Genomic DNA, 17,374 nt, shown 5'->3' with positions numbered 1-17,374 from the left:
TCAGTAACCGGACCTGGGTCGTTACCAGCCGATACTGCGATATTGGAGATGGTGTAGACTCCCTTGAAGGTCACATTCATTCCCTGTGGTATATGTACTACGAGCTTGGCCGAAATATCTCCTCCGAATCACCTGAACATGAGGGAATAGTCCTCGATATCCTCCGCATTCAGGGAATGGGGCCGTTGACTAGACCTGCACGCGGAGTCTATGGGATTGATATCGCAAGAACCGTCGACGGTACACTATGGCACGCTTCTTGGTTGGCGATATGACCAATTTCTGGGTCAATCACGGTGCTTCTATGTCGGGAACACACCGTCTCAACTTTGCAACATTCCTGGCTAAACTTGCATCCACTCGGGTCGCTAAGGATAGGCTGTGCCAAGTTGCTCTTCTGATCTTCCGTGCTCTCTTTGAAAGCCCTCAAGCACTTCGCACTGGGGAAGAGTCAGATGAGGAAGACCTCAACCGAGGTACCAAGCAGCTTGAGGTCTTTCATCTGTTACCAGCTGCTGTTGCTTGGCTGAAAATAGCAAGCCACAACCTCCTTTTGCTATCAGAAGTGTATTGGAACGACTGCCCTAGCCACATCAGCAGGGGTGGTGAGGAGTTCCTCGAATCAGAGCTCGGACAGCGATCACCTGCTGGATTCTCGCCATGGAGATACATGTTCTGGCTGAAGCGACTTCATGAGATTCAGGAAGAAGCTAAGGAGGCCAATGAGAAAGCCCTGGAGGAGCTTGCCACTGATGGCATCCAGTACATGATCAACACAATCAAGCAAAGGAATTCTGAGGTCCTCAGGGCTTACAAGAATGGTGGCGATGCCCTGCATCAGGATAAGCATCTTTCGCGCCTAAAGCCCCTTGCACGCGTTGAGGAGCCAGAGTCGTAAAGACTTGGATGGAGTTCCGAAGGAAAACTCGAAAATGCCATGTAGACATTCGCCTTCCTCTCTTTCTTTCTCGGCCTCTTGAGCCTTCAAGTTGAATGTCACTCTCTCTGCTCCTTACTGTCAATCTTCATCAAATCTACATCTGCTCTGTCTTTTAGAATGAAGCACTGGCGGTTTTGGATGGGGGCGATTCAGCGCTCGCTATCCAACACGGATGGAAAGCCAGCCGTTTCTACTCCATAGCGTCAAATTCTGTTCTTTTGTCAATCCAAAGGTCCTCATGTTTCATTTGCCGACTAATCAGATGATAATCAATCCACTCCAGCGAGGCTGAGACATAGAAGAGATACAAGGCCATTGGCCGACTTTTCTTTTACCCCCTTAGGCAATTATTACGTAGGCCCTAAGTACCAAAAATAATACTGGAGCGTTGAGGTCTTGCTGTAGTTCCTCCGTACAGCAAAATAACACGTCCATCTCCACCTCAACGATTTCTGAGATTATATACTATACGAAGCTAAATCTAGTCTTCATAATGACAACTTTGTCAGTTTTGGCCTTTCTATTTCAAAGGACTTTTGATGACCATATCTACTATTTAGATTGCGACCCCGAAATTATTTCAGCCCCAGGCGGGAATCTAATCAGATCCGGGTCGGGCCGGACCATGGAACAGCGCATGAAAGGAATTGATCGCCGGATGAACCGCTGATCATTATTTGTTAATTCAAAAGGCTTAGTGCATAAATTTCACTGAATGCACTATTGTCACAGAGCAGACTGCTGCCATAAGACAAAGAAACAAGGTTTCCAATTTGTGATTTCTTTTTCTTACCCTTCAAACACTGTACATAAGTCCTAGAAGCTACATACAGAGTATTGCGGGCTGAAATAGATGCATCTACCCATGTGGCTCTCATTCCAAGGTTTTTACGAACCTCTGGCGAACCTGCGGCTAATTCACTCCACCTCCTTGTTTTGTATATGTATATCCAGATCTTACATACTTTCACATTGGATGTGCCTTGAAGCTTGCAGTGTTACATCACATAAACGCCCTAGTTCGTCCGACTTTCGCCCCAGCCTTGAAGCAGGCCACAGGGCTGTCACGCTGTGTATGCAGGGTTTGCGGCTCAAGACAGAAGTACATGTCAATCATGCAGCCATCCAGCAGGTACTACGTGACAGGTCACAACCTGCGTTGCTGCGAGTAAGACTGGAAACTCGCAAAGCTGAGCTGTACATGAAGAGAGTGTGAGATGGCCTACATACATTAGCATTATTTCAATGTTACATTCAATGCGACCAACTGTATGCTTGGCTTGAGAGCCGCTCTGAATCGTCATGGGGGCTAGCGAACACCTTTTAGCTGTCGGCGGGCCCGACGGCACTCGCGCATACATAGCAGCATATATACAGTGCTAGCTACATTGGGTAAATGAAGAGCATGTCTGGCTGATCGGAATGGATCCAATCTTGGAATCGAGGCATACGGAGAAGTTGTTGGGCGTGGGTTTGAGCAGCCATATCAATACGCTGTCCATCACGGCCGGTATCATCGAGGTCTTGAATAAGCTGCTTTCGCACATCTTGCTCATTTAACCTAAGCAAGAAGAATAGGTCGCTTCTGGGAGAGCCTTGGCGCATAATCTGCCACTGCCGACTTTCTCTTCTCATGTTATCCTGGTTATTTTGCCCTGCAGTGCAAGGTCAGATGTGTGGGTGGGAAATACGTGGCACTGATTGAACCTACACTGCGCTTTCTGTAACTTATTTGAGTGCTATGAGTCTTAATATCAAGGTTAATGGCCAGGTCTGCATGGTTGTTTCACCTTTTATAGTGAATTTAAAGCAGGTTCATACCACCTACACAGCCAATCTGAGGACTAGTAATAGCTTATCCTTATTAAACCTGCTAGTACTAATAGGAAAGTCTAACTAGGATATACTTACAGCAGGTTTCATAAGTAGATATTCTTAGCTACTTGCCTTTATCACCTACCTATTAAGCGGCCTATTATCTTAATTAAAGTGCTTTATGCTCTATAGTTAATAATAAATAATTTCTCTAGGAAATAGAGGCAACAGTGACATATTAATAGAATGCTCCATCCTATTAGGGATCTATATCTTTAGTAGCTTATTCACCACCTCTCTCGCTCTCCTTACGTCGGAGATCGTGTGTGCAAATAGTAAAGTATCGTGTACGGTTATCTGGCGCAGGAGGGCGCCCCAAGCAGTTGTCCATTAGGTATTTTGATATCCGGGGTGGAATAGCTGACTCCTTCGGGAGGAATACACGTCATTCCTGTGACCGATCTGCTCGTGGCGCAGGCGCTGCTGAGCGGATTGTGCCCGAGCAATGTTGCTTCGCTCAGCAGGAGGATGATATATCCATGGAATGGAGGCCCGGCTGGTCTTATGGATAGCAGGTCCTGCCCCATGCGGCCGTCCTGGATAGGATACTGATGGCTTATATCCTTGTCTAAGGTCTTCCCATCTTGGCCCAACTGTCTCATCGAAATAAGCCTTTTGGGCCCGCCGTGACTTGGCATCACAATTGCGGATCTTAGCTTTGACTCGAACCATAGTTTGTAGTTCCTCGCGCATGGTAGCAAGGGTTTGTATTATTAGTGATCAAGACTATCAAGAGACCTCTCTGGATAACGGTCTGTATTGAACTAACCCGGTCTCGATCCTCTCGCTTCATCCGTTCATCATCAAGGTGATCAGTCCTCAGAGTGTCTAAAGGACCACGATTACCATGTCATAGAGATTTGTTCAAAGTAAGCATGTTCACCGAAAAAGACCGAGCCTCGCGCTCGCTTTGGAGACCAGATGCACCTATAAATCCCTGCAGCCGCAGGGTGCTTTAGGCGGCCTCTGTATTATTGATATTGTATAGAATACCAGTATGAAAGATACAAGAGTCTAGAATCAGAAGCTCGGATGACTAGAAGTCTAAGGATCGCTGCAAACTGAGCAAACTAGGCGACTGTTGACAATCTGGCAACTTCTCCATCTGTTGCTTATTGCACTAGGAGCAAGGAGCAGTTTGTCAGCATTATAAGATGGCGTGATTGTGATTAAAGAATTTGTACCCTGTAATCAACTGCTCTGGTTCCTGCTCCTCATATATTCATAGTTTCACTACCAGAAACAAAATGGAACCTATTCTATCTGCACATGAAATCGGTGAAGGACTTCCTGTTTTGTTCATTCATGGATGGGAGATGGAGGGAAGAGTCGAGCAGCGGGACTTTGAGCCGATTTTCACCAAAACACCGGGATTTCGCCGGATTTACGTGGACCTTCCAGGCATGGGCACAACACCGGCGAACAATGTGAAGGATCTGGACGATATATACCTTCGCCTGGTGCAATTCATTGATTATCGACTTGGGAGGTCAAGATTCCTACTCGTCGGCTCATCATGTGGCGGCTACCTTGCACGAGCGATAGCTCAAAAATACATTGAGCAGGTCGATGGTTTGCTATTACGCGTACCGCTTATGGAGCCAAAGGACAGAATGCGCGATCTCGATGCTTTCAAACCTTTGGTTGCAAACGAGCAACTCATATCGACCATGTCAGCCGAAGACAGGACACTTGTTGGAAACGTTCTCGTTCAAACGCCAGCTTACGTCAAAGCTTTAAAGGCAAAATACAAGGAGGTTTTCCTTCCAGCGGTGAAAGCAGCAGACTATAAGGCGTTAGATCCGATCCGAGCAGATCCACAACGATATCAGCTCTCTTTTTCGTTGGACAATGAAGGTGCCAAGTTCTTTGCACCCACACTTATTGTATGTGGTCGGCAAGACGAGAGCGTGGGCTATCGAGACAGCCTTCGCTTGCTGGAGCTCTATCCACGATCAACCTATGTTGTTCTGGATCGTGGTAGGCATGGCCTTCCTGTCGATGAGAGTGAGACCAGTGTTTTTGAAGCTCTTGTTCGTGATTGGATAATCCGGGTCGATGAATGGCGAGTCGCATGGACAGATAAGAGCTATAACTCTAGTACCTAAAATGAAAGCGGGCGGTGGGAAGACTGGTACTTTATTACGTGTAATGGAGTACCTATCGTTGTGAATCTCCTCTAGGTCCCAAACCTGGGTATGAAAAATTGAAAATTCAGAGAACGTAAATCAGCTACGTTATTCAGTTTTCCCTTGAAGCAAGCGTGCGTTCCTCCTCATCTCAACATCACCCTGTGCTAGCCATCTACTCGCTTCTACTAGTTGTACGACATTCACATATTACTTGAAGAGCATGAATAATGATGAGATGGCAAGTAACAACCATGGCATGGAACTGCTGATTTTATTGGCACTAAACGAGATGTCAGCGCCAAATGTCCTAACGGAGTCAGAGATATCCTCACCGAGCCATTTCCATAGCCCCAGCACTCCAAGGCGATCCCCAGATCTGGGAGGCTGTTGCAAAGCTTGCTTTGCTGTTCTCCAGTGCAGGCACGAGTAATGGTGAAGAAAATGAAAGCAAATATAGCGCAATGAAAAATGCCTCATTCATCACGCATACAGTAAACAGAACTTTCTGTGGATATATCAGTTCATGATATTTGCATTCAAGAAGGGTGATGCACGAACATGATTAGAGTAATATGCTCTCATGACCCAGGGCCGACTCTCATCAATATCTTTATGACTCTGATGCTGTCCACCCATTGCCAGGGTGGCATACATATGGATGTAGTGGCTTGAATAGTTCAAGCTAATCAAGGCTTGAAAGACTATGCTCCATCTGGGAAACGCGGTTGCAGAAATACTAACAGACATGTTGTTGTGCATCGATCGGTGATCATGTCCAGGACAGCGCCAAACCGTGTTGACTGTCCGAGGCGTCGAGCAGCTGCACCATCCAAGGCATCTAGAAGACATGAAACGCTATATAAGAATGAACAGGTTCGTGGATGATAAGGCATATAATAAAGTGAAGCAATAGCGAAAACAACTCGCGCATAGCCTGGGAATGAGTAATCAGTATTCGATAACTCTTGAGTCTTTATAGCTCAAAAGGTTCTCATACCAATCAAGTTTGGAATAAAAAGGAAAATATTCTCTTCCCTTTCATTTACTGATTTTTGATTTTTGGAATGGGTGGGCATAGTTTAGGCGGTTGCGCTGATGATCACTAAAATAAAAGATTGTACTCTGTGCAGAGGTAATCATTTACCAATTTATAAGGATGACCTATATCTCAATCGGAAGGAGATTTCCGACAGAGACTAGGGTAGAGCAGGGATCAGGATTATCATTGATGAGTGAAGAAATTACAGGGAGAGCTACATGAGATGAGCTGGCGGGAGAACGTAGTCAAATTTGCTGCAACCATCAACATTCCATAAAAAATATCTTTCCATCAGATATCATCTTGGTCAGTAGCTGGCTGGTAGCTGCAGGTCATGTATTTCTTATTTCTGTTGCTATGATGTTACGATTGTCTACGGCATACTGTATGCTAATGATGTTGATGCTTGATATATCTACAGTATGATCACTGTCCCTGTGTGTGTTTTGATCAATATAATTCATTCTCATTGGTATCACGACCAGTGGCCATTACTTAGATACAACATCATATCAAATACATGAGTTCGTCATCAATAAATTGTCATTTGCAAGTCAACTAGATCCAGTCAGATCAATCAATCCCAAGAAATGCATACAGGAGTAACCCACGTTTACATCTGCTGCTTGTGAGCCTCGGCCTTGGCGTCGTGCTTGGACTCGTGGGCCTTATCGCCCAGGGCGTCCTTGGCGGCAGAGGCACTTGACATTATTAGAACGGCTGCAAGAACCTGCAGGAAAGAGAGCTTACCGAGTGCCAATGGGAGCATTGGAATCCTTGGCGACGTCCTTGTTGGCTTCCTTGGAGGTGCCGTGCAGGGCCTGCTGGACGCTCTCGCTGACGTAGTTGGCACCTTGCTTGATGGACTCCATTGTGATTGGGATTGTGTTGTAGATTGGATTGAATAGTATAGATTGGATTGGATGTTTCTGTGTTGATGAAGAGAGGACAGAACAGAGAAAGCGAGGTTTTTATATAGGTGGTACGGCATGATGATGTCATCTATACAGCAGGTGAGGGTGTGATGTCATTGATTCAAGCCAAGTCTGTAATGCGCAACATTCAGGAATTAACCTCGCAAAACAAGATTGGCTGCTGAACTTTATTGAGTCATGACTGCAATTAGTATAAGATTAAGTCAATACATTGCTATGCATAGTGCACTACAGAGCCAGGTCAAGTAAACCTCCCCCCGTAAACCACCACGCTCCACCCCCCAAAGCACAAACTTTGGCTCCAGTCCCTTGCCCGCCTTCTCGGCCTGCGCTAGGCCACCCGACCTCGGCAGAAGGATTACGTTCCCCGGGTAGATCTTCCCAAGTAGCGCCAGAGCAACCACCGGGTCGTGCACGGGAATCACGTGCAGCCCGCCATGAGCCGTAACGAGGCTGTCTACGTCTCCGGTCTCCAGGATGGATGCCGCGTCGTGAACTACGGTGGACGTAGCTGACGTTGCAGACTCGGAGTCAGCGTCGCTGGACGTGCATGCCTGATAGGCGTAGCGATGGCCGCGCGCGACCTGCCCCTGATCGACGGAGACGCATTTGCCGTTGTCAAGCTGGAGTTGCAATTCCAGCTGTCGAACCATATCGGACGATGAGGTGACTGCGATGCTGGTGCTTTGGACGCCGAGTGCGGGTGCCCCGCCGTTGGCCGCGGCGCACGCCGGGGTTTTCTCGGTGCCGGCGGGGATCTCCGCACGAGGCGCAAGATAGTAGTCCTGGATCCGGTAGTCGAAGATGACGTCGGTTGCGTCATGGACCAGCTTGGCGGGGATATACTGGAGAAGATGGAACGGAGTCGGTCCACCGGCCAGGAAAGCGGGCAGGACCAGACCGTGGGCATACTAGAAGCCGTAGCCAGGGCTGGCTTTGTTTCCAGCAGAACGAGAGAGAAGGCCAGGCGCGAGGAGAGTCTGAGCGTGTTTGACGATTGCCGATTGGGTGACCTGCTTGGTCAGAAGGTTGGTGAGGAACTCTGCCCGGGATGGCTCGAGGTGTCGGATGCCTCGAGCGGCGCGGCCGTCGACAGGGATGATCACGTCCTCGTAGTTCCTGAACGGCAGCAGGGCGTCCCGCAGAAGGACCATCTGATGCATGTACTCGTTGAACAGCTGCATCAGATGTGGCTGGCTGCGCTGGCCGAACATGAGATCGACGTTGGGCGGGATGAGGAGGTGGCCCTCACAGGGGCTGCGAAGGTAGAGGTCGGAATTGAACGGTCCGTCCGTGTGGTTGCGCGCGTATTGAACGAGCGTCCGGCCAATGCGTGTTGCCTGCTCGGCGATTTCCTGGCGCGAGTCATCGAGATGGGTGTCAGGGAAGCGCAGCGTGGCTTCCCTGGTGTTGGTATCGAGATTGGCCGCCAGGTTATCGAGCAGCTGCGCCCGCGCCGGTCTCGCGTTGGGGGGATCTGGACCCAAACGGAAAACGACCGTGTCCAACAACGGCGCAAATGCTTCGACCAGTTGCCGGGGCGTGTAGAGTCCGGACTTGAGGCCCCAGGCCTCGCGAGGGGTGTCCTTGTCGTGCGCGCCGGCATCAGGCTGGACGGCGATACTCTGGCCGACGAGGATACGGCCTGTCGCTCCGGCAGCGAGGCCGAACAGGCGAAATGCGGTGTCTGCGGTGGCTTTCATGGCAGCGGCTCTGATCATGTCGTTGAAGACCATCTGAATGAGGAGGATTCCAAGGACACCCAGACTCGGACGCATCGTGCCATTCCTGCGTAGTTATACCAACGACTGGAGGACGGAGGAAAGCAAAATGTTTCGAAAGCTGACAAATGCGTATCCGATGGTTCTTTTCGGGTTGTGTGTCTCCGTCTTTGCTCACGGAGTCCTCACGCGCCGGAGTTCGTGGTCGTCAAATGACCACCAGCTCCGGCGGCAACAACACAAGCCGATGGAGTTCCGCTGTCAAAGACACTTTCAGCCCATACATTGCAATGCACAGAAGCATGAATTTTGCAACACTCTGATGTGGTGGAATGGACGCTGGTGAAGCTGTATCCCCAGTCGTCATGACCTCGTTCGAAGTCATCAGGATTTCCTGTGAAGGAAGTACAACATCAATCTCCCACATAGTCAACCACGACACCGTCAACCAGTTCGTCGTCAACTTCCCAGCCCTCAGAAAACGACAATCGGGCCATATAACGAGAAGAGCCGAGTGCTTCGACACAGCCAGCTTTACCAGTGCGTCAGCTTAAGACTACGCAAAGGTCAATGCGATTGATGAGGAGACAAGTTGGGATTCGCTATTGGAGCAGTGATGGACATATGATAACAATTTGCAACATCCATTTCATTGGCATAGACTAAGCAAACGCAGTGAATACGCCCGTGACCCGTTGAGCGTCACATAAATCGTCAGCGTTACATCAATCGCAGGTATAATCGCAGTACATCGTCAAGTTTGACCCCGTCTGATTCACGCAAATTGCTCCAGCGCACAGAGAATGATAAACGACCGAAGCTCATTGGAGTCGGCAAACCCCGCGTTCGTCGCGCAATTCGCCCGGAGATCGTCCTGGGCGAACTTGGAGAAAAGCGTCTTGAGCGAGGGTTGGTGCTGGTGATTCGGGAGCTGCTCTGCGACGGGAATATCACCACCAGCAGCGCCCAAGGTTGAAAAAGGGTCGGTAGTGCCTGAAGAGCCAGGGGACGCGGGCGTGGCCTTGCGCCATTCGTCTTCGGTGCGGGCGCTCCACAGCGCTTGATCGCAGGGTAGAGGCATATTCATGATGAGCTCGTCGTTGAGGGGCTCGTAGTAGGGCGATTGGCGCCCCGAGTTGAGATCGCGGTTGCTGAAGAAGTTGACAATATTGGCGAGGAAGATGGTGCGGCGGGCGGTTTCGGCCACGGCCCATTTGACCCAGGAGTCTGTGACGTCGGGTCCGGCGTCGGCCGGGGGCAGGAGGGCCGTATCGTGCGACTCGAGGTAGGACCGCGAGAAACACTGGGTCATTTTGGAGAGGAAGGGTGACTTTAGCCCTTTGGTGCTGCGCTTCCGTTTCCAACTCTCGGATGCGTCGACGGGCGCGATGCCCATCTCGAGGATCTCGTATAGGAGCATTGCGTGCAGAGCGTCCCACTGTTCCATGCAGTGGTAGGTGGGCTGGTCTGTCAGTACGCTAGGAGATGATCGACAAAGGTCTTGCTTACATATGATTCGATCAAGCTTTGTCGTTGCGCGTCCATGGCTCTCTTGACGTAGCCGGCGGCGTCTTGGGCGCCCAAGGCACTTCCGCAGCAAATGGCCATGGATGTGTGCGGCAGAATCGTCATGTCCGCCACATGCTCGTTGAACAGGGTGCGGTGCACGAACGGACAGTAAAAATCGTCCTGAAGCAAGAGTCTCGGATACTGTGCAAGCAGACGGACGTAATTGGGTGGCCGCACCCCCGGCACATCAGGACTGCCGCCCAGACCGGCCAGGGTGGATACATCGGGAATCAATGGCCCCGGCAGCGCCATGGAGGTCTCCTCAACCAGCGTACTGTACGACTGTGGCGACGGAGCCGAGGGCAGTGGAAATGTGAAGCTCGGATGGCTGGTCGGGACTGCCGGCGTCAGGCCCGGGGTGACTTCGTGGACTACGCTTTCTGACGAGGGCAACGGCGGGAGATCGAGGGTATCCAGGGTCCAGATGAAGTTCTGGGAGCTCCACGAGTCCAAGCTGTCGCCGCCGGGATCACCAAGCGTGCTCTGAGGGCTCCATAGCGACGGGAATTCGGTTGTGCTCACGCGGGTTTCCTCGGGTCTGGGCTGATCTCTGGTCGCCGGGGACGAGGACGAGTCGGAAGAGTCGGAGGGGATGGAAGCTGCTGTGTTGGCGCTAGACACGTATTCGCATGGGATACCCCGTTTGGCGCATCTCGAGCAGGTCGGTTGCGTGCAGCAGCATTTGGTCTTGGCCAGCACACAGGCATTGCACGCTTTCCGGCGTACCCTGGGTTTGCTCGACCGCAGACACCGGCGTCGATGGCGCAAGAGGAGGTCACCTGGAAACCATCGGTCTAGACATCAGCTCCAGATGCAAGAAGATGGAGACTCAACAAACGGCGGAGACAAACGTCGTTGGTAGGTTTTGAAGCAGGAGTTGCACTGGTGAGCCTCGTTGGATGGCTCGGACGCTGGCATGGTCAAAGGGCGTCATCAGGGAGACAGAGACAGGAAATAACAAATAAGCCGGGGAGTGCCAGGTTTAAGTGAATAAACTCGGCAGAGTGAGTAAGCCAGAGGATCCGACATATCTTGTTTTTTTGAAACTTCTCGATCCTTCTATGTCTGTAGCCCTGGTGCGAAGAAAGACAAGGCATTGGTGAAAGGACAGACAATGAAAGGTGAGATTTAAGGAGGATTCGAAGCCATCCCGTGTGTGGTAAGCGTGGGGTCTAGTCTAGTATCGTATTATTAATTAATCTAAGTACAATGAATGTAACCTTGGCTATCTGCCTGGCTGATATTGGAGGTTCTGCATTCTTCGGCCGACTTTAGTGCTTATCTATTTCTCACACGGCTTGTTCTTCATGCGTTCACGACACACAAGAAATGGCCAGAGTAGAACCCACTGATCATACGGCGGACTATTTGTACAAAAGGGACTTTTGGTTTTTTTACAATGATTACATCTTACCACACTTACCCTCCCTACAGTTGCACGCACTGCAGTAATATTGAATTCTCACATAGTAGGGATATCAAATTGAATTGAATAGTATCAATATCAAATTCTCATATAGTAGGGATATTGAATCCTTATATACTAAGGTAGTGCCCCTATGTACAGAGTAGTTAGAATTTATATATTTAAGACTTAGGGTATACCCTACCACTTATACTATATATTCAGATTATATATAAGTATAGTAGTATTCAATATCCTACTACTATACCTCTATAAGAATTATATATTACTACTATTTAATTCAATATCCCTACTATATGAGGATTCGACATTGATACTATTCGATTTGATATCCCTACTATATGAGGATTCGACATTGATACTATTCGATTTGATATCCCTACTATATGAGATTTTGATATTGATACTATATGAGGATTCGACATTGATACTATTCTATTCGATTCGATATCCCTACTATATGAGGATTCGATATTGATATAACTTTTAATTATGTGTGGAGGTAGTGGCAATAGGTAATACATGCGGCAAACAGTAAAAAAAAATCCAAAAGTCCCTTTTGTACAAATAGTCCGCCGTAGATCAACGTCGCTCAGTTCCAATTTAGTTCGGTACATCTAAGGAACTAAAGCCTAGATTTGCGGGCCGCGATCCCCCAGACTTTTGGGCATAGCGTAATTATTTCGCCCCCACAACCGGCTCGTCCAGTATATCTTACGAGCCAGATGGCGCAAGGTCTGAGGAAGAGCTCGGCCATCCAGATGCCGTCCTCGGGCCTTTTTGACATCACGCGCAGCCCAGATTAGAAGTTATATCCTCAAAGCCAAGCGGAGCAGTATCAGATACGGACGCCCATACGAGATGAGCCGGCCGACCACTCCTGCGCCATGGCCGACTTCTTCTGCTGCACCTGCTCGTTGGAATTTAACAATCTCTCCTGGGTCGCTGACGGAGCATGGCTGTTCTGAGCAATTGTTGGAATAATCCCTATGCGTGTATGTGGTAATACCAGTAGTAATAACCGTGCTTGTACTGTACCTTTGAATAACTCCCAACAGACGTCGGCTGGATTGATTCCTTGGCCTCGCGCCATGACATGTCCAGCTTCAGGTGCAGTGCTTCGGACGGGGCCTGTTGTCTAGGACCAGCGAGAGCAAACAGAAGGTGGATGGAGTATCTTAATAGTGCCGCTTGAGTGGAGGTGATCGATCATGAAACTGAGCATCAGGGTGGCGGATGGCCGTTGCTTTATGGAGTATGGTAGCCTAAGATCGCCTGCTCCGGGCATGACTCCCCTAAAAGACAGCCCGGGAGTTGGTGGTCTTAGGCCCCGGAGTTTGGAGGTCGATCGGCAGACGGCCGCTGCGGGCTTCCATGTCCAGTCATGACATGCTTGGTGCATTCTACCGATTTTCGTTTGAAAAGGAACTATATTTATGCTTCTTCCTAGTCTTCCGTTATTTGGATCACCAATTGCCAACAGACATTGCCAAAAGACAAGCTTCATGGCTGCAGAGTCGAACCAGAGTTCCATTTCCAGCGAGACCCAGACGGTCTCTTCTCAGGGAGGCATCCCGAAAGGTGAGTCCACTAAGATTCTTCTGGCTTATTCAAAGACAGAAATGACTGACGCAGTTAACAGACACCATTCCTGACGAGAAAGACACCGAGAACGAACATGTCTACATCGCGGATAACCTCCCTCTTCATCGGCAGATTCCCTTCATCCTGACCATCTGCTCGGCCATGTACACGAATCAGCTCGGGCTGGGCCAAACAATGGACATTGTCCGCGTCATTGGGGATTGGTACGGAATCACCAACAGCAACGAACTGTCGTGGCTGGTGGCCGGCTACAGCTTGACCATTGGCACCTTCGTGCTGATTGCCGGTCGGCTGGGCGACGACTTTGGACACAAGAGGATGTTCATTATCGGCATGGGCTGGTACGCGCTGTGGACGCTCGTCTGCGGTCTAGCCGTCTATTCCACGCAGGTCCTCTTCATCTTCGCCCGGGTCTTCCAGGGAATGGGACCGGCCGTGACACTGCCCAACGCGATCGCCATTCTGGGCCAGTCGTACGCCCCCGGCCCGCGCAAGAACATGGCCTTTGCGTTCTTTGGCGGCAGTGCACCCTTTGGCGCCATCTCCGGCTTTGCAACGGGCGGCCTCTTTCTCTTTGCCCTGGCATGGTGGCCATGGGCTTACTGGAGCGCGGCCATTGCACTCGCCTGTCTGGCCGTGTTCGCCGTCTGGTCCATTCCGCCTCAACCGATGAGCAGTACGTCCAAAACTCGGACAATCCCCCAGAAGATCATCCACCTGGACCTCCCGGGCTGCATTACCGGCGTGGCCTCTTTGGTCCTGATCAATTTCGCATGGAACCAGGCCGCCGGTGTCGGCTGGCAAGAACCATACGTCTACGTGTGCCTTATCCTCGGGTTCCTGTTCGCGGTCGCCTTCTTCTGGGTGGAACTGCACTGGTCCACTGATCCAATCCTGCCTCTTGCAGCCTTCAACTCTGACATTGCGTTCGTCCTAGGCTGCACCGCCTGCGGCTGGGCGACCTTCGGCATCTGGGTGTACTACGCTGCCGTCGTCGTCATGGAGCTGAACAACGTCAGCCCTTTGCTCCTTGCGGCGTGGTACAGCCCGGTGATTCCCTCGGGTCTCGCCTCGGCGCTGGCGGTGGGGAAGCTGCTTGGCCGCGTCTCAGCCGCATGGGTCATGGTCATTGGCATGGTCGCGTACCTGATCGGCTCGATTCTCATCGCCACTATGCCGACGCACCAGATCTACTGGGGGAATTTCTTCTGGAGCGTGCTGATCATCTGCGTCGGTATGGACTCGTCCTTTCCCGCTGCGACGATCGTCTTCTCCGATGCTGTGCCGCCCAAGTACCAGGGTATTGGCGCCAGTGTGGTCATGACCGTTGTGAATTATAGTATTTCGCTGGGGCTGGGCTTTGCGGGGACGGTAGAGCGCGAGGTCAATCGTGGGGGCCACACCTATGATGATAAGAAGAGGGGGTATCAGGGTGCGTTCTACTTTGAGCTTGGGTTGGCCGGGTTGGGCCTGGTGATGAGTCTGGTCTTTTTGGTCAAGGATCACTTCCGCAAGAAGGCCAGGAAGGCTGCGGCGTATGAAGGGAGTGCTTAAGGAGACGACTGAGGAAGGGGAATTATGGTTCAATGTCTGTGCATGTCAGATGGTGAATAGAGAATGACTCCTCATGTTCTACTCTTTGTAATATACTATAATTTTGGGCCTGTGTACAACAGGTAGCAGGTTCCTTTTTAATGAATGGATTGGACCTTTTGACTTGTCAACTCAGTTATGATGATATGTTGAACAGTTAGATAATAATGCAGTCTGACAGCCAAGATACTCAGGGTTGAGTGTTCTATAACAAACCTGAAGCATTCATTCAACTACACAAGCTATCTAATTCTATCACATTATATTCAAGAAAAGCTCGTCCGCTTTTACTCCAGGTTTCTATTGAGATTATTATTGTGCACACTGTCAAAGCAGACCATAAAGTTCAGTCTGAGTGCTGCTTTAAGAGCTCCTTTGACTTCCGCGTATCCCTCGTACTACGATCATGTACCTGATTGGGCCATCCTACAGCTGCAGTTATGCCTTGTAAGTACTGTCATTCTCTCATAGAAGCTGCACTCAATCCAGTAAAAGTGATAGACTGATTATGTTGCCGTTATAAGCAAAGCCTGTCTAGATGCCACTGATATACAAGGTCACCGATCTCCTCTGGTTATAGTGGCCTGACTTCCATTATATTGACAGATGTCAATAGAACTAGCCCTAAAGGTTCGATGTCTTGTTGTCTATGCGGACCACCTGAGAAGTAGCTCTCTTTATTTGACAACCGTTCAAGGCCTGTAAGGCAATGCCAAGAAGCAGGTATTCAAATAAAAAACATCAACTCTCACTTTGATGCCGGCTAACCTCAGGTATGTCTGATAGAAGCCTTGTGCATGGAGGGTTTAAAGCCTGTGGCGAGAAGATCAATGTATATATGGGCCACTTATCCTCAAGAACTTTCATGCTGGAATCTAGAATACCATAAATTATATAGCATTTAAGAGAGTAATTATAACATATAGAGGGGTCCTGTGGCCTCTATCTCTACGCTGCAAGCTTTTATGAGGTTATATGTAGTGCTGCAGTGCATGCATGTTATGAAGAGCGTTTTGATAACATCAGAGGCAGCACTATCAGGATAGTACAGTTAGTACCTAACATGTGAATGGTTTTCTAGGGCTAATCAGAAAGCCAGACGACTGAAGATTTTAGACTAATCAGATTGAGCGCCAAGACAGTAATGAAATAAAACAAGAAGATGATCCTGGGAATCAGCCATGTTATGCTTTGTTAAAACAAACCAAGGAGATTGCCTAATAATGAAATCCAAACTTTCACACTCCCACCAAGTATAGACAACCAAAACCTTTAAGTTTGAGTACTCGATCCATCTTGCGGAAGCCCTTCCCGTTTAAGCTTAGCGGGGAGTTCATTCCACCTTAAAAGGAGGCATCCACCCTTCTTCCCAGGAAGCAACCAGCAACCAACAGATACGGATAAAATCATCATGGCTGAGCCATCTGATGATATCGAAGCATGGGCCTCTATGGAGAGTCTTTATGACAAAGCAATCCAGTCACCATCTGAGATAACTCAGGACGAGAAACATTCTATACTGGAATGGCCCTCCTTGGAACAAATGGAGGAGACAAGTCAAAAATACGTTGGCAAGTCTTTGCAAGATCTCATTCACACAGCGGCCAATGATCCTCTCGCTCTCACGTATCCGGAATGCTGCTTGATTAAAGACGATTTCCATATATTTAGGTCTCTTGATGCTGTCAAATACAGTAATGACCGAAGGAAACGCATGATCGAGCGTCAGGACTTATGGAACAAGTGGCAGCAGGCGCGGGCTGCTGTTTTATCACCAGATGAACTCAAGGCTCTTGAAAACGTCCATGAGGTCTTTCTTGAGAAGCAAAAGGCTCACGCAGAGCCTATTCTTAAAGCTGCACAGAGATCCAATCCTCATCCGCCGGACTGGGTCCAGAGAATCCTCGACCGTGAGGGCAAAGGCTGGGGTTATGTGATCTACCGTCCTTCAATCACTCATGAGGACGAAGGTACCAAGGAGGCATGGAGAGCGTGCTGGGACAACTTTAATGAACTTTTGAGTTTTCACCCGGTCATGGTTATTGGCGGTGAAGAAATCCAAGATTCGAAAACCATTGATTTTGTCGATTATGAACCGGAAGTGGGCGAAGTTGATCAGCTTCGAAAGTAAGTTACTCTCACGGATGACCGTTGGTACTTGCTAACTTAGGCTATTCAGGGACTTTCGCGACCGTCGAGACGGAGGCGGTCTCAAACCAGGTGTTCTTTCAAATGTATTCATCATTGTGCCCACCGAATGTCGAGATACCTATCTGCGAGAAGATAGATATGCTTGGGCTTGGGCTATTGATCCTGACTGGTCATTACCGCGCCCAAGTGCTGACGGCTACGATGGACGTGTCAAGGTTACCTGGGCTCAGCTGTTCAACAAATTCTATGATCTCATGTCGACCAAAAAGGTCACTTTGAAGGACATCTGGGAAGAGTTCCATGAGGTCAATGAGAAGCTCCCTGAGCCATTGCCTGGCTGGCTCTCCACAAAACTACCCAAAGTGGTTTGGCCAGATAACTGACCATT

At 49.4% G+C, this 17,374-nt stretch overlaps 7 protein-coding genes across 7 annotated transcripts; 4 read left to right on the top strand and 3 right to left on the bottom strand.

Annotated features, from left to right (window-relative positions):
- Positions 1–247: 247 nt before the first annotated feature.
- Positions 248–898, top strand: Aspvir_003681 (DUF3632 domain-containing protein; the record flags this gene model as incomplete). The annotated part of the gene is made up of 1 exon (XM_043266932.1): positions 248–898. One exon carries the CDS (start codon positions 248–250, stop codon positions 896–898), a length of 651 nt encoding a protein of 216 aa, XP_043122867.1.
- A 3,164-nt stretch (positions 899–4,062) lies between these two features.
- Positions 4,063–4,923, top strand: Aspvir_003680 (alpha/beta fold hydrolase; the record flags this gene model as incomplete). Its single annotated transcript, XM_043266931.1, has 1 exon — positions 4,063–4,923. The coding sequence occupies one exon, from the start codon at positions 4,063–4,065 to the stop codon at positions 4,921–4,923; it is 861 nt and encodes a 286-aa protein (XP_043122866.1).
- Positions 4,924–6,599: 1,676 nt separating this feature from the next.
- grg1 (putative glucose repressible protein Grg1) lies at positions 6,600–6,858 on the bottom strand (the record flags this gene model as incomplete). The annotated part of the gene is made up of 2 exons (XM_043266930.1): positions 6,600–6,687; positions 6,737–6,858. 2 exons carry the CDS (start codon positions 6,856–6,858, stop codon positions 6,600–6,602), a joined length of 210 nt encoding a protein of 69 aa, XP_043122865.1.
- A 266-nt stretch (positions 6,859–7,124) lies between these two features.
- On the bottom strand, positions 7,125–8,699 carry Aspvir_003678 (uncharacterized protein; the record flags this gene model as incomplete). The annotated part of the gene is made up of 2 exons (XM_043266929.1): positions 7,125–7,832; positions 7,917–8,699. 2 exons carry the CDS (start codon positions 8,697–8,699, stop codon positions 7,125–7,127), a joined length of 1,491 nt encoding a protein of 496 aa, XP_043122864.1.
- A 718-nt stretch (positions 8,700–9,417) lies between these two features.
- On the bottom strand, positions 9,418–11,129 carry Aspvir_003677 (Zn(II)2Cys6 transcription factor domain-containing protein; the record flags this gene model as incomplete). The annotated part of the gene is made up of 3 exons (XM_043266928.1): positions 9,418–10,104; positions 10,152–10,990; positions 11,063–11,129. The coding sequence occupies 3 exons, from the start codon at positions 11,127–11,129 to the stop codon at positions 9,418–9,420; spliced, it is 1,593 nt and encodes a 530-aa protein (XP_043122863.1).
- Positions 11,130–13,142: 2,013 nt separating this feature from the next.
- Aspvir_003676 (MFS transporter) lies at positions 13,143–14,796 on the top strand (the record flags this gene model as incomplete). The annotated part of the gene is made up of 2 exons (XM_043266927.1): positions 13,143–13,218; positions 13,280–14,796. The coding sequence occupies 2 exons, from the start codon at positions 13,143–13,145 to the stop codon at positions 14,794–14,796; spliced, it is 1,593 nt and encodes a 530-aa protein (XP_043122862.1).
- Positions 14,797–16,246: 1,450 nt separating this feature from the next.
- Positions 16,247–17,369, top strand: Aspvir_003675 (uncharacterized protein; the record flags this gene model as incomplete). Its single annotated transcript, XM_043266926.1, has 2 exons — positions 16,247–16,962; positions 17,015–17,369. 2 exons carry the CDS (start codon positions 16,247–16,249, stop codon positions 17,367–17,369), a joined length of 1,071 nt encoding a protein of 356 aa, XP_043122861.1.
- Positions 17,370–17,374: the final 5 nt, after the last annotated feature.

The sequence above is a fragment of the Aspergillus viridinutans genome (assembly GCF_018404265.1).
Source record: "Aspergillus viridinutans IFM 47045 DNA, scaffold_2, whole genome shotgun sequence".
Taxonomy (NCBI): domain Eukaryota; kingdom Fungi; phylum Ascomycota; class Eurotiomycetes; order Eurotiales; family Aspergillaceae; genus Aspergillus; species Aspergillus viridinutans.
This window is presented reverse-complemented; position numbering and strand designations above follow the sequence as displayed.